The sequence below is a fragment of the Anomaloglossus baeobatrachus genome, chromosome 2 (assembly GCF_048569485.1).
Source record: "Anomaloglossus baeobatrachus isolate aAnoBae1 chromosome 2, aAnoBae1.hap1, whole genome shotgun sequence".
Taxonomy (NCBI): Eukaryota; Metazoa; Chordata; class Amphibia; order Anura; family Aromobatidae; genus Anomaloglossus; species Anomaloglossus baeobatrachus.
This window is the reverse complement of record NC_134354.1, coordinates 140,709,761-140,722,319: the sequence shown is the minus strand read 5'-3', so window position 1 is coordinate 140,722,319 and position 12,559 is coordinate 140,709,761. Positions and strand designations below refer to the sequence as shown.

Genomic DNA, 12,559 nt, shown 5'->3' with positions numbered 1-12,559 from the left:
AGAGGAGCTTGTGGGAGGATCGGAGCAGAGGCCTCAGTGGAGCACAGTGAGTGTGACGTCATCCATCATGGTGGCGGGCAGGAGGTTGCAGTGAGGAGGGAGCAGGACGGGATTCCATAGTGTCAGCGGCAGCTCTGCCGGCGGGATCAGTGTGAGTTATTGCAGGAGTGTGAACTGCTGCAGATCAGGTCGGGTGGTCAGTGCCGGGTCATCGGCCTCATCCCTCCCCTGCAATAACTCACACTTATCTCCAGCACAAACATCACTACACAGATACTGCACTGATCACATCTGAGCCTGCAGCACACATTATACTATATGGCCCATATTACATATAGAATATGTGAGGTGCTGTAGGCCCAGGTGTGATCAGTGCAGAACATTGTATATCTGTGTACATGGTATACCACATCCAGTGTACAGAGCAGTGTGATATACTGTGTACATGGTATACCACATCCAGTATACAGAGCAGTGTGATATACTGTGTACATGGTATACCACATCCAGTGTACAGAGTAGTGTGATATACTGTGTACACACATCAGATGGTATATAATAATGTGTATATTGTATAACATCTGGTGTCTGTATCACAGTAAGCCCGGTACTATGTGAGGATGTCTAACACTATCTGGGTCTGTACTGTGCTATATACTGGCTGTATACTACATGAGGATGCCTAATACTATCTGGGTCTGCACTGCGCTATATACTGGCTGTATACTATATGAGGGTGACTAATGCTATCTGGCTCTGCACTGTGCTATATATTTGGGCTGTATACTACATGAGGATGCCTAATACTATCTGGCTCTGCACTGTGCTATATAGGGGCTGTGTACTACGTGAGGATGCCTAACACTATCTGGGTCTGAACTGTGCTATATACTAGCTGTTTACTATATGAGGGTGACTAATGCTATCTGGCTCTGTACTGTGCTATATAGGGGCTGTATACTACATGAGGATGCCTAACACTATCTGGGTCTGTACTGTGCTATATACTGGCTGTATACTACATGAGGATGCCTAATACTATCTGGTCTGGTATGTGCTGTATAGGGGCTGTGTACTATGTGAGGATGCCTAATACTATCTGGCTCTGCACTGTGCTATATAGGGGCTGTGTACTACGTGAAGGTGCTTAATATTATCTGGTCTGCTCTGTGCTGTATAGGGGCTGTGTACTATGTGAGGATGCCTAATGCTATCTGGCTCTGCTCTGTGCTATATACTGGCTGTATACTACATGAGGATGCCTAATACTATCTGGCTCTGCACTGTGCTATATAGGGGCTGTGTACTACATGAGGATGCCTAACACTATCTGGGTCTGAACTGTGCTATATACTAGCTGTTTACTATATGAGGGTGACTAATGCTATCTGGCTCTGTACTGTGCTATATATTTGGGCTGTATACTACATGAGGATGCCTAATACTATCTGGCTCTGCACTGTGCTATACAGGGGCTGTGTACTACGTGAAGGTGCTTAATATTATCTGGTCTGCTATGTGCTGTATAGGGGCTGTGTACTATGTGAGGATGCCTAATACTATCTGGCTCTGCACTGTGCTATATAGGGGCTGTGTACTACGTGAAGGTGCTTAATATTATCTGGTCTGCTCTGTGCTGTATAGGGGCTGTGTACTATGTGAGGATGCCTAATGCTATCTGGCTCTGCTCTGTGCTATATAGGGGCTGTGTACTACGTGAGGATGCCTAACACTATCTGGGTCTGCACTGTGCTATATACTGGCTGTATACTATATGAGGGTGACTAATGCTATCTGGCTCTGCACTGTGCTATATATTTGGGCTGTATACTACATGAGGATGCCTAATACTATCTGGCTCTGCACTGTGCTATACAGGGGTTGTGTACTACGTGAAGGTGCTTAATATTATCTGGTCTGCTCTGTGCTGTATAGGGGCTGTGTACTATGTGAGGATGCCTAATGCTATCTGGCTCTGCACTGTGCTATATAGGGGCTGTGTACTACGTGAGGATGCCTAACACTATCTGGGTCTGCACTGTGCTATATACTGGCTGTATACTATATGAGGGTGACTAATGCTATCTGGCTATGCACTGTGCTATATATTTGGGCTGTATACTACATGAGGATGCCTAATACTATCTGGCTCTGCACTGTGCTATACAGGGACTGTGTACTACGTGAAGGTGCTTAATATTATCTGGTCTGCTCTGTGCTGTATAGGGGCTGTGTACTATGTGAGGATGCCTAATGCTATCTGGGTCTGCACTGTGCTATATAGGGGCTGTGTACTACATGAGCATGCCTAATGCTATATGGGTCGGTATTGTGCTATATGGGGGCTGTATAGGACATGAGGGTTCCTACTGCTATATGGGTCTGCATTGTGTTATATGGGGGCTGTATAGGACATGAGGGTTCCTACTGCTATATGGGTCTGCATTGTACTATATGGGGGCTGCTTAATGTAATATGGGGGCTGCATAGTGCCATATGGGGGCTGCATAGTGCCATATGGGGGCTGCATAGTGCCATATGGGGGCTGCATAGTGCTATATGGGGGCTGCATAGTGCTACATGGGGGCTGCATAATGCTACATGGGGGCTACATAATACTATATGCAGGACTATGGGAGCTTCATAACATTATATGGAGGAATATGGGTGCTGCATACAACTATTCCCACAGAGTTGTATGTCCCCTCCACCCCAGAGCTGTATACCCCCAGAGCTGCATGTCACCCCCCCCACCTCAGAGCTGTTTGTCCCCCCCACTTCAGAGCCACTGTCCCCCTCTAGAGCTGTATGCCCCCCATTGATATATACCCCTTTCCTCAGTAATATGTATGCCCCCCCAGTAATGTGTATGTCCCCAGCCTCTCTTGTGATGTATATACAGCTGTGTAAGGCTATGTGCGCACGTCGCGTAAAAACATGCAGTTACGCTGCGCTTTGTAGCGCAGCGTAACTGCATGCGTCCTGCGTCCCCTGCACAGTCTATGGAGATTGTGCAGGGGCCGTGCGCACGTGGCGTTTAAGAGCGCAGCGCTTCGGCTACTGCCGAAGCGCTGCGCAAAAAGAAGTGACATGTCACTTCTTTCCTGCGCTTTTCCGGCAGCTCCTGCACGGTCTATGGCAGGAGCTGCAGGCAGAGCGCATGGAATCGGCGCTCACTACGGACATTTCTGCAGCGATCTAAAGCGCACATGTGCTCTTCAGATCGCTGCAGAAATTTCTGCAGGGCTTGTACGCAACGTGCGCACATAGCCTTAGTGTGCTCTATGTGCGGCCATGTCCGTTAGTGACTGCCACCAATCAGTGTGGCACAGACACATGCCCAGGAGGAGCTGGATGGAGATAAGCGGGGAGGTGAATGAGACTGTTGCCGGCTTCCCAATATTAAAAATATATTTAAAAATGTGTCTGTGTGTGCATGTATGATGTGTATCTGTGTATGTCATCTATGTATGTCAGTGTATATGACTGTGTCTAGATTTATGTCTGTTTTATATGTGTTTTTGTGAATTTCTCTTTAAATATATATGTGTACGTATGTGTGTATGTATCTGTGCATGTCTATGTGTGGATGGGGCCCAGTGAGACTCTTTCGCCCAGGGCCTACAAAAACCTAGAGCCGGCCCTGCGTGTACCAGTCATGTATTTTCCTGTACACTGTACAGGGGCGTACCTTTGGGGGGCATGTGGCATATTTGCCCCTGCACAGCAATCAGGGGGGCACCATTGGAAAGTGTGAGGCAGCAGTATGGTAGGAGAAAATTGTAAGTGGACAGTATTGGGAAAGAATATTGTGGGGGGCATAGTAGAGAGACTGGGTAGTGGGGGGGATAAGCAGTATAGAGAAGGGGCAGCTTGGTGGCCAGTGTGAGGGCACAGTATGGAGGACACAGTATGCTGAGGAGGGGGAATGTGAGATGGAGGTACAGTATAGTGACTGGATAGTGAAGGAGGTAGACAGTATAGAGAAGGGGCAGGATGGTGGCCAGTGTGAGGGCACAGTATGGAGGGCACAGTATGCTGAGGAGGGGGAATGTGAGATGGAGGTACAGTATAGTGACTGGATAATGAAGCAGGTAGGCAGTATAGAGAAGGGGCGGCATGGTGGCCAGTGTGAGGGCACAGTATGGAGGGCACAGTATGCTGAGGAGGGGGAATGTGAGATGGAGGTACAGTATAGTAACTGGATAATGAAGCAGGTAGGCAGTATAGAGAAGGGGCGGCATGGTGGCCAGTGTGAGGGCACAGTATGGAGGGCACAGTATGCTGAGGAGGGGGAATGTGAGATGGAGGTACAGTATAGTAACTGGATAATGAAGCAGGTAGGCAGTATAGAGAAGGGGCAGGATGGTGGCCAGTGTGAGGGCACAGTATGGAGGACACAGTATGCTGAGGAGGGGGAATGTGAGATGGAGGTACAGTATAGTGACTGGATAGTGAAGGAGGTAGACAGTATAGAGAAGGGGCAGCATGGTGGCCAGTGTGAGGGCACAGTATGGAGGACACAGTATGCTGAGGAGGGGGAATGTGAGATGGAGGTACAGTATAGTAACTGGATAATGAAGCAGGTAGGCAGTATAGAGAAGGGGCAGCATGGTGGCCAGTGTGAGGGCACAGTATGGAGGACACAGTATGCTGAGGAGGGGGAATGTGAGACTGAGATGCAGTATTTATATCTAAATGCTACAGTTCGTGCTCTACTGTTATGGCTAAAAATGTTAACGTTATTGGGCCCCCACCAGATTTTCTGCCCAGGGGCCCCCACCAACCTTAATCTGGCCCTGTCACTACTAATAAGCCACAAAGGTGGAATTTCAGATACCACAACCTTATTTTTTATATCCATACCACCTGCTGTGCTTAATGCTGGCATGCCAAATGACCCCCCCATGATTTATTGGCAGTGTAAGGTTCCAGGAAACAATGGAGGCCAAGTTTAGGGTCCTCAGAGTGCGGATTACCAAGTGTTGTGTCTGAAATCTGTTGTCTCCCAGGCACGGAGGTGCAGCTCCCATCTGGCGTCAGGTATGACCCTGCTCTCACCTGTCAGGATAAAGAAGATCCTGTGCAGCCGCTGTTCCCGCAGACTGTCCTCCATGCAGCCTTTTCTCTGAAGTCAATGGAAGTTACAGAAATGACCGAGCGATCTGCTTATAACACTGCAGTAATATAATTCTTTATTCCAATGATGAGTGAACACTTGTGAGCGTTGTGCTGTAATTCTTGTCTCCTCTTCTCCATCTTCATCACCAGAGCAGGGACAACTCCTGGGGCAACTCGCACTCACTGAGTAGGTGAGGGTCCTGTGTGACCGGCAGATGTCCAGCCGTATGACTATATAATATGTAATGGACCCCGACTCCCAAACACAATGAATCAGACAGACGCATGCAAAATAAACACACCAAGCATTGCAATTAGGTGTCAAACGTTCTCAAGTTTATTTAAATAACAAGACACCAAAAATGGCACCCGCCCGACTCACGGAGAGTCACCCCCCAGCACTCAGGAGAGGAAAAACCCCCTGTGGAGGAAACCTCTAGAGAACCATGGCTGGAGGATTGCCCTTCCCTTGGGCTTAGAGAGTGAGTGCCAATATATACAATTTGTACATTTTACTAAATTTACAGAGAACGACATAATACATCTAGACTATAAATGTGATAAATGGATGTGGAGAGATCTGGCTGCGATATCTGTCTCCACAGTGATTGCTGGAATTAATTTAATTGATCCAATTGCCCAGATGGATGAAGCATTTCTCCCTTACAGATCCAGGTCCAAATCTCAAGGAGTTGGACACTTGGTTACAGGGTTGGTTTGTTATGGATAACCCCTAATCAGATAAATACCCCTCCCCCCTCCCCATTATACCTCCCCCCACGGCACCCATTAAAGTCATAGATCCGTCCATGAACTCCCAAAGGAGAGCTGCTCTTTGTAGAGGGTAACAGAGGGGGATCCTGTCCCGGGGACCCCCCTCTATTACCTTCATATACCCTGGGGGAGTCTAAATTAGACAACCCATTCCCTGCTAGAACCTCCAAATTACCGCAAGGTCGGCACATTACGTGGGTGGTCAAGCTCAACGTCCTCAGGCGCATCAGTAATGGCACTGATCATGGCAGCGCAGCCTTCTTTTATGGAGTCTTCTTTATGACATATATTTATGACCTCATAACAGTTGTCATGGTTACTACAGGGGCCTATTACTGATGCAGGGCCCAAGTATTAACCCTTTCACAGCTGGCAATTCACTCACTATAGAGGCAATGATCTGCACTTGTTACCAAGCAGGAGTCTTACCAATGACACGTATTTAGTTCTTCAGTTCATCATAGTTTTATGGGAGAAGGGAAACAGTCTGAGCTTTCTTCATCAACGTTCATAAAACACAATGATGAGATTCTCGTGCAGCCATGGCTACCTCTCATTACTAGAATGTGACTAGATAGGAAGGAGACCCCCTTTCTCTAGTAGCTGGGAGTCGCTGACTTGGAACTGCCACCTAACACCCATTGATGGATTACTTCAATATCCAGGAAATGTTTCATATAGTAACACCCCTATAAAGCACCACTACAGCATTTTCTTTATTTCATCGCTGAAGTGGTGCTTTAATACTAAGTCCCCTAACCCCGGTATTATACTCACCTGTAGTTGACTTCATCTTTATTCCAGCGCTAATCTGGTCGGTCTCCAGAACGCCGGAAGTCAGAACTCAATGCATCTCTATGAGAGCCTCTTTCTGGCCTTGTTTTGGCTCTCATAGAGGTGCACTTGGCGCTTGTGATGTAACTTTGACTTCCGGCTAGTCAAACGTTCCAGTCGTAGGATGGCATCGTGGTAAAAGGTGACGCTGCCAGAAGGTGGGTGTATGACAGGGGGTTTACATTTAAAGCGCCACTGCTACAATACTGAAAAAAAAGAAGGAAAAAAAAAGCTGGAAAGGTGCTTTTGTTTTATTGAGGTCTTCAGGATTGAATCAGTATGAAAGGTTTGTACATCCCTGGTCTCGATAAAGCTAAGGGTACCTTCACACTTTAGCGATGCAGCAGCGATCCCACCACCGATCTGACCTGGTCAGGATCGCTGCTGCGTCGCTACATGGTCGCTGGTGAGCTGTCAAACAGACAGATCTCACCAGCGACCAGTGACCAGCCCCCAGCCAGCAGCGACGTGCAAGCGACGCTGTGCTTGCACGGAGCCGGCGTCTGGAAGCTGCAAACACTGGTAACTAAGGTAAACATCGGGTATGGTCACCCGATGTTTACCTTAGTTACCAGCGCACACCGCTTAGCTTAGCGTGTGCAGGGAGCAGGAGCCGACGCTGGCAGCGTGAGAGCTGCGGAGGCTGGTAACTAAGATAAATATCGGGTAACCACCTTGGTTACCCGATGTTTACCTTGGTTACAGCTTACCGCAGGCTGTCAGACGCCGGCTCCTGCTCCCTGCACATTCAGGATTGTTGCTCTCTCGCTGTCACACACAGCGATGTGTGCTTATCAGCGGGAGAGCAACAATAAAAAAACGAACCAGGGCCGTGTGTAACGAGCAGCGATCTCACAGCAGGGGCCAGATCGCTGCTCAGTGTCACACACAGCGAGATCGCTAATGAGGTCACAAAAAACGTGACTCAGCAGCGATCTCAGTAGCGATCTCGCTGTGTGTGAAGTACCCCTAAGTCTGCACTACAGACACATTTAGTCATAAAGTGATTAAAAGTAGTCTGGGACTTTAACATTAATGGTATATCCTTTGGATATGTCCTCATGTATAATTTGTGAGGGTGCGACACCCGGCATCCCCTGCCGTCAGCTATATTAGTATCTGCTGCCTATCAGACCCCTATTGAAATCAATAGACAATGGATGTGCAGTACCTGGCCAAGGCCACTATTCTATTAACAAAGCAATTGAGCTATTCTGGCTGGGGACAGTTGATCGGAGGGGTGCCGGTGTCACTCTTTCACCGATAAGATATTGAAGACCTATTCTAAGGGGTGCTTCACACACAGCGAGATCGCTACTGAGATCGCTGCTGAGTCACGTTTTTTGTGACCTCATTAGCGATCTCGCTGTGTGTGACACTGAGCAGTGATCTGGCCCCTGCTGTGAGATCGCTGCTCGTTACACACAGCCCTGGTTCGTTTTTTTATTGTTGCTCTCCCGCTGATAAGCACATATCGCTGTGTGTGACAGCGAGAGAGCAACAATCCTGAATGTGAAGGGAGCAGGAGCCGGCGTCTGACAGCCTGCGGTAAGCTGTAACCAAGGTAAACATCGGGTAACCAAGGTGGTTACCCGATATTTACCTTCGTTACCAGCCTCCGCAGCTCTCACGCTGCCAGTGCCGGCTCCTGCTCCCTGCACACGCTAAGCTAAGCGGTGTGCGCTGGTAACTAAGGTAAACATCGGGTAACCATACCCGATGTTTACCTTAGTTACCAGTGTCTGCAGCTTCCAGACACCGGCTCCGTGCAAGTGCAGCGTCGCTTGCATGTCGCTGCTGGCTGGGGGCTGGTCACTGGTCGCTGGTGAGATCTGCCTGTTTGACAGCTCACCAGCGACCATGTAGCGATGCAGCAGCGATCCTGACCAGGTCAGATCGCTGGTGGGATCGCTGCTGCATCGCTAAAGTGTGAAGGTACCCTAAAAGCCCAGTCAGACACAACGACTTACCAGCGATCCCGAAAACGATGCGACCTGATAGGGATCGCTTGTGAGTCACTAGGAGGTCGCAGGTGAGATGTCACAGTCAGATCTTACCAACGATGCAGGAACAATACAGGTCGCAGTAGCGACATGTATAAGGATCTCAGCAGTCACTGTGACCCTGTCACACAGTGTCAAACACAGCGATGTGTCCTGCCCAGCAGGACATCACCTTTGAAGAAAATGGCCTGGACCATTCTGGAAAGACTAGAGATCTCACAGCAGGGGCCTGATCGCTCGTAGGTGTCACACATAACAAGATCGCTAACGGGATCGCTACTTCGTCACAGAAACCGTGACTCAGCTGCGATCTCGCTAGCGATCTCGTTATGTGTGGCGGTACCTTAAGGATAGGCCATGAATGTTAAACTCCCAAACAACCCTCCTTTTGTTTCTTATAAATTTTTTATTTAACAGCAATCATGGAGACGGTCCAAACTTGATACAATGCAAGTTTAGGCCAAAACAGGCCTAGTATACATCTGCTAATCAACAACATATGGAAATAACATCACCATAGTCTTTCCATGTTAACCAAATTTTCAATATACGGTAACAAGGAGATGCAAGAAGAAGCAGAAGAGTAAAAAGAAAGGGAGACGGGGAACAGGCAGAAGAGGAGCGGGCAGGGAATGGGGGGGGGGGAGTAGAATGTGGGGGTGGGGGAGAAAGAAGGAAAGACACAAGGGGGAACAAGGACCCACAAGAAACAGGACAGGTATCGACCAGAGGACCCTAGGGTATTCACCCTCAATCAGGGGGTATCCATATACCATAGTAATTGGAATATTTGAACTCGATCCAATAATACCGTGTTTTGTAAAAGGCATCGTATCTGTCATGGAGAGACGCCGTCAGGTCCTCCATATTCATCAGATCGTTCCAAACAACCCTCTTAAAGGGAATCTGTCACAAGGTTTTTTTCACTTAATCTGAGAGCAGCATAACGTAAGGGCAGAGATCCCAATTGCAGCGATGTGTTACTTACTGGACTGCTTAGTGTAGTTTTGATAAAATCATTGATTAATCAGCAGTAGATTATCATTAGAGGACTACTTTGTGTGTTGCCAGGTAGTCCAGCATATTCATGAGCTCTGTATAACTGCTAGATCTTCAACACAGAAAACATTGATTTTATCAAAATGACAGCAAACAGCTCAGTAAGAATCAGGGTCTCTGTCACTACATTAAGCTGCTCTCAGATGGGGGAGCAAAAACCTGGTGACAGATTCCTTGTAAGCCTCAGGTAAATTAAAGAAGTATTTTCCAAGCAGGAATCAATAAGGTATATATGATGGTTAGTTTTTCTAATGTTGAGGGGAAATAATATATAATAATGAATAAGATCTTAAACTGGATTTGCCACAAGACTTCACAATACAAGATGCATATATTATTACAGTATCTCACAAAAGTGAGTACACCCCTTTCGGGTTCGCTCATCCCTACGAATGAGTCACATGACATCTGGGAGGGAAACCAGCTGATTGGGCACAATTTGACTATTTTCACATCGGGGTGTACTCACTTTTGTTGCCAGCGGTTTAGACGTTAATGCCTGTGTGTTGAGTTATTTACAGGGAACCAAATTCACACTTTTATACAAGCTGCACACTGACTACTGTACATTGTATGAAAGTGTCAGATCTTCAGTGTTGTCCCATGTAAAGCTTTAAAATATTTACAACAATGTGAGGGGTGTACTCACTTTTGGTGATTTACTGTACATAGCTGTTTGAGAACTTGATGAAGCTGGTATAGTTACTTTGAAAAGCCATGCCAGAATGACTGTATAATACTGATATTAAGATAAGCATTTTATGAGTATATCTATAAAATAAAATGGCTCATGAGTCCAGGTGAATTCAATCTCCAGCTAATCCGCCTGATTGACAGCTGCAGCGTGTCCAGAGCAGTGTGAGATCTCAGCAGGAGGGCACCGACGAGCTGTCAATTCAATCAGTCTAAATTGTTAGTTTGCTTTTAACTTTCATAAGAGATTATACAACCATTCTGACCTGGATTATCAAAGTATGTATACCAGCCTCATCAGGTCTAATATGTACCGTATTTAATAACCTGCAGTATGTAGTTTGTATGATGGAATCTGGAGACAGATCTGCTTTGATTTCTTATTCCTGCACATCCAGGAGCAGTAACACAAATAGGCAGCAGTGGACTGTACAAGAGCACATATTAGACCGCATGTATCAGGATGGCATGAAGCTTTGTGCACAGTTTGGCACTACATAAATGTGTATGAGTTGTGTTGCTTTCCTTGTACATTGTTTGTATAAACGTGTATTTCCCTTACAGGACACATTACAGTCCATGTGAATAATGGTTTGTGGTAATATAATGCATGTTCCTAGCTACTCACCTTGCTTTGTCACCTCTCCTGTGTATTTTGTTCTGGATTGCAGGGACACTTGTGATTTGTTGCAAATTGGACAAAATAACCCCACAACTATCACATAGTCTATGCCATCACCGGTCAGCTAAAAAACGCCTTCATGATTGATTACATTACAATTGTACAAGATCGTTCAATTGCAAATAATGGGAAATCCAAAACCTAAATCCTCTTATTACAGACCATGATGTGATTGCACATATGATTTTTGTCACCCATAAGGCTACTTTCACACATCAGGTTTTTTTTTTGCCACAATCCGGAAAAAACGGATCCGGCTCCAGATCAGTCTTATCCCCATTGATTTGTCTTAGCGCCGGATTGTGCCTGATGGCTTTGCGTTGCATCTGGCTTTTGCCGGATCCGTCATAATTGGCTAATGCGGCGGCCGGATGGAACGTCTCTTGTAATGTTTTTTTGTTTCTGACAAACGCATCGCGCCGGATCCAGCGCGATACGGCGTGATTTACAATGGAAGCCTATGGACACTGGCGTAATGCGGCAAAAAACGGATGTGGCCGGCGGATCCGTTTTTTTAAATTGAGCATGCTCCAATTTATTGAAAAAAAACGGATCCAGCAAAAAAACTGACAAAATGGATGCAAAAATGGATGCGCCGGATCCGTTTTTTGATGGATTAGGTATATCGGATCCGTAAAAAAAAAGGGATCCGGCGCATCCGTTTTTGCATATTCTGCGCCGGATCCGTTGCATCAGGCACACGCCGGATTGTGCCTGATGCCAAAAAACTGATATGGAAAAGTAGCCTAAGCCTCGCCCCAACTAAACACTGAGGCCAAACGTTTATGTATCGGGGAGCTGAGCGATTCCCTCTGAGTGACCAGCATCATCCAGTCTGCAAAATGCATCACTGCTTGTATCCTACAATTCATTTCACCTGCGTCCTCTGCTGGCGCCTGCGTCCTCTGCTGGCGCCTGCGCTGCGGTTTTCACCTGCTCACATGTCACTTTTTAGTTCTTTTTACCTGCATGGATCAGAGGGGCTTAGTCATTCTTATTTATTCTAATAACTTCTGGAATAGGGCAAACCCCACAGGTCATCCTGGGCCTCTGCATAGGACTAGTGGAGAGGATAGCAGCTGTTCGTTGCTGTACAGTGGGACTTTCTCAGTGCTGTCTGTCAGTGTTTCCTTTCTATTGGCCCTGCCTATAGCTATTTACTAGTATTTTGCCCAATATAACAATATCCTTCTTTTCTTCTTCTTCCAGTGCGGGATAAACTGAGAGAAATTGTTGGCGCCTCTACAAACTGGAGGTATCCTGCCCCCATGTTACTCTGGTGCAGATTTTTACGTCTCAATATATTTTTCTGTTAAGTATCCACATGCCGAACTCCCCTGGTGCAATTCTTCTTTTTTCATTACTACTGACCCATGTGTGACTATGAGCTATA

At 46.8% G+C, this 12,559-nt stretch overlaps 1 protein-coding gene across 1 annotated transcript in view; it reads left to right on the top strand.

The window, feature by feature from the left end:
• Positions 1-12,559, top strand: part of ACOT9 (acyl-CoA thioesterase 9) — a 112,961-nt gene that overhangs the window by 34,145 nt on the left and 66,257 nt on the right. Inside the window, 2 exon segments of the mRNA XM_075333374.1 lie at positions 11,049-11,075; positions 12,376-12,421. Coding sequence (XP_075189489.1) covers positions 11,049-11,075; positions 12,376-12,421 — 73 coding nt within the window.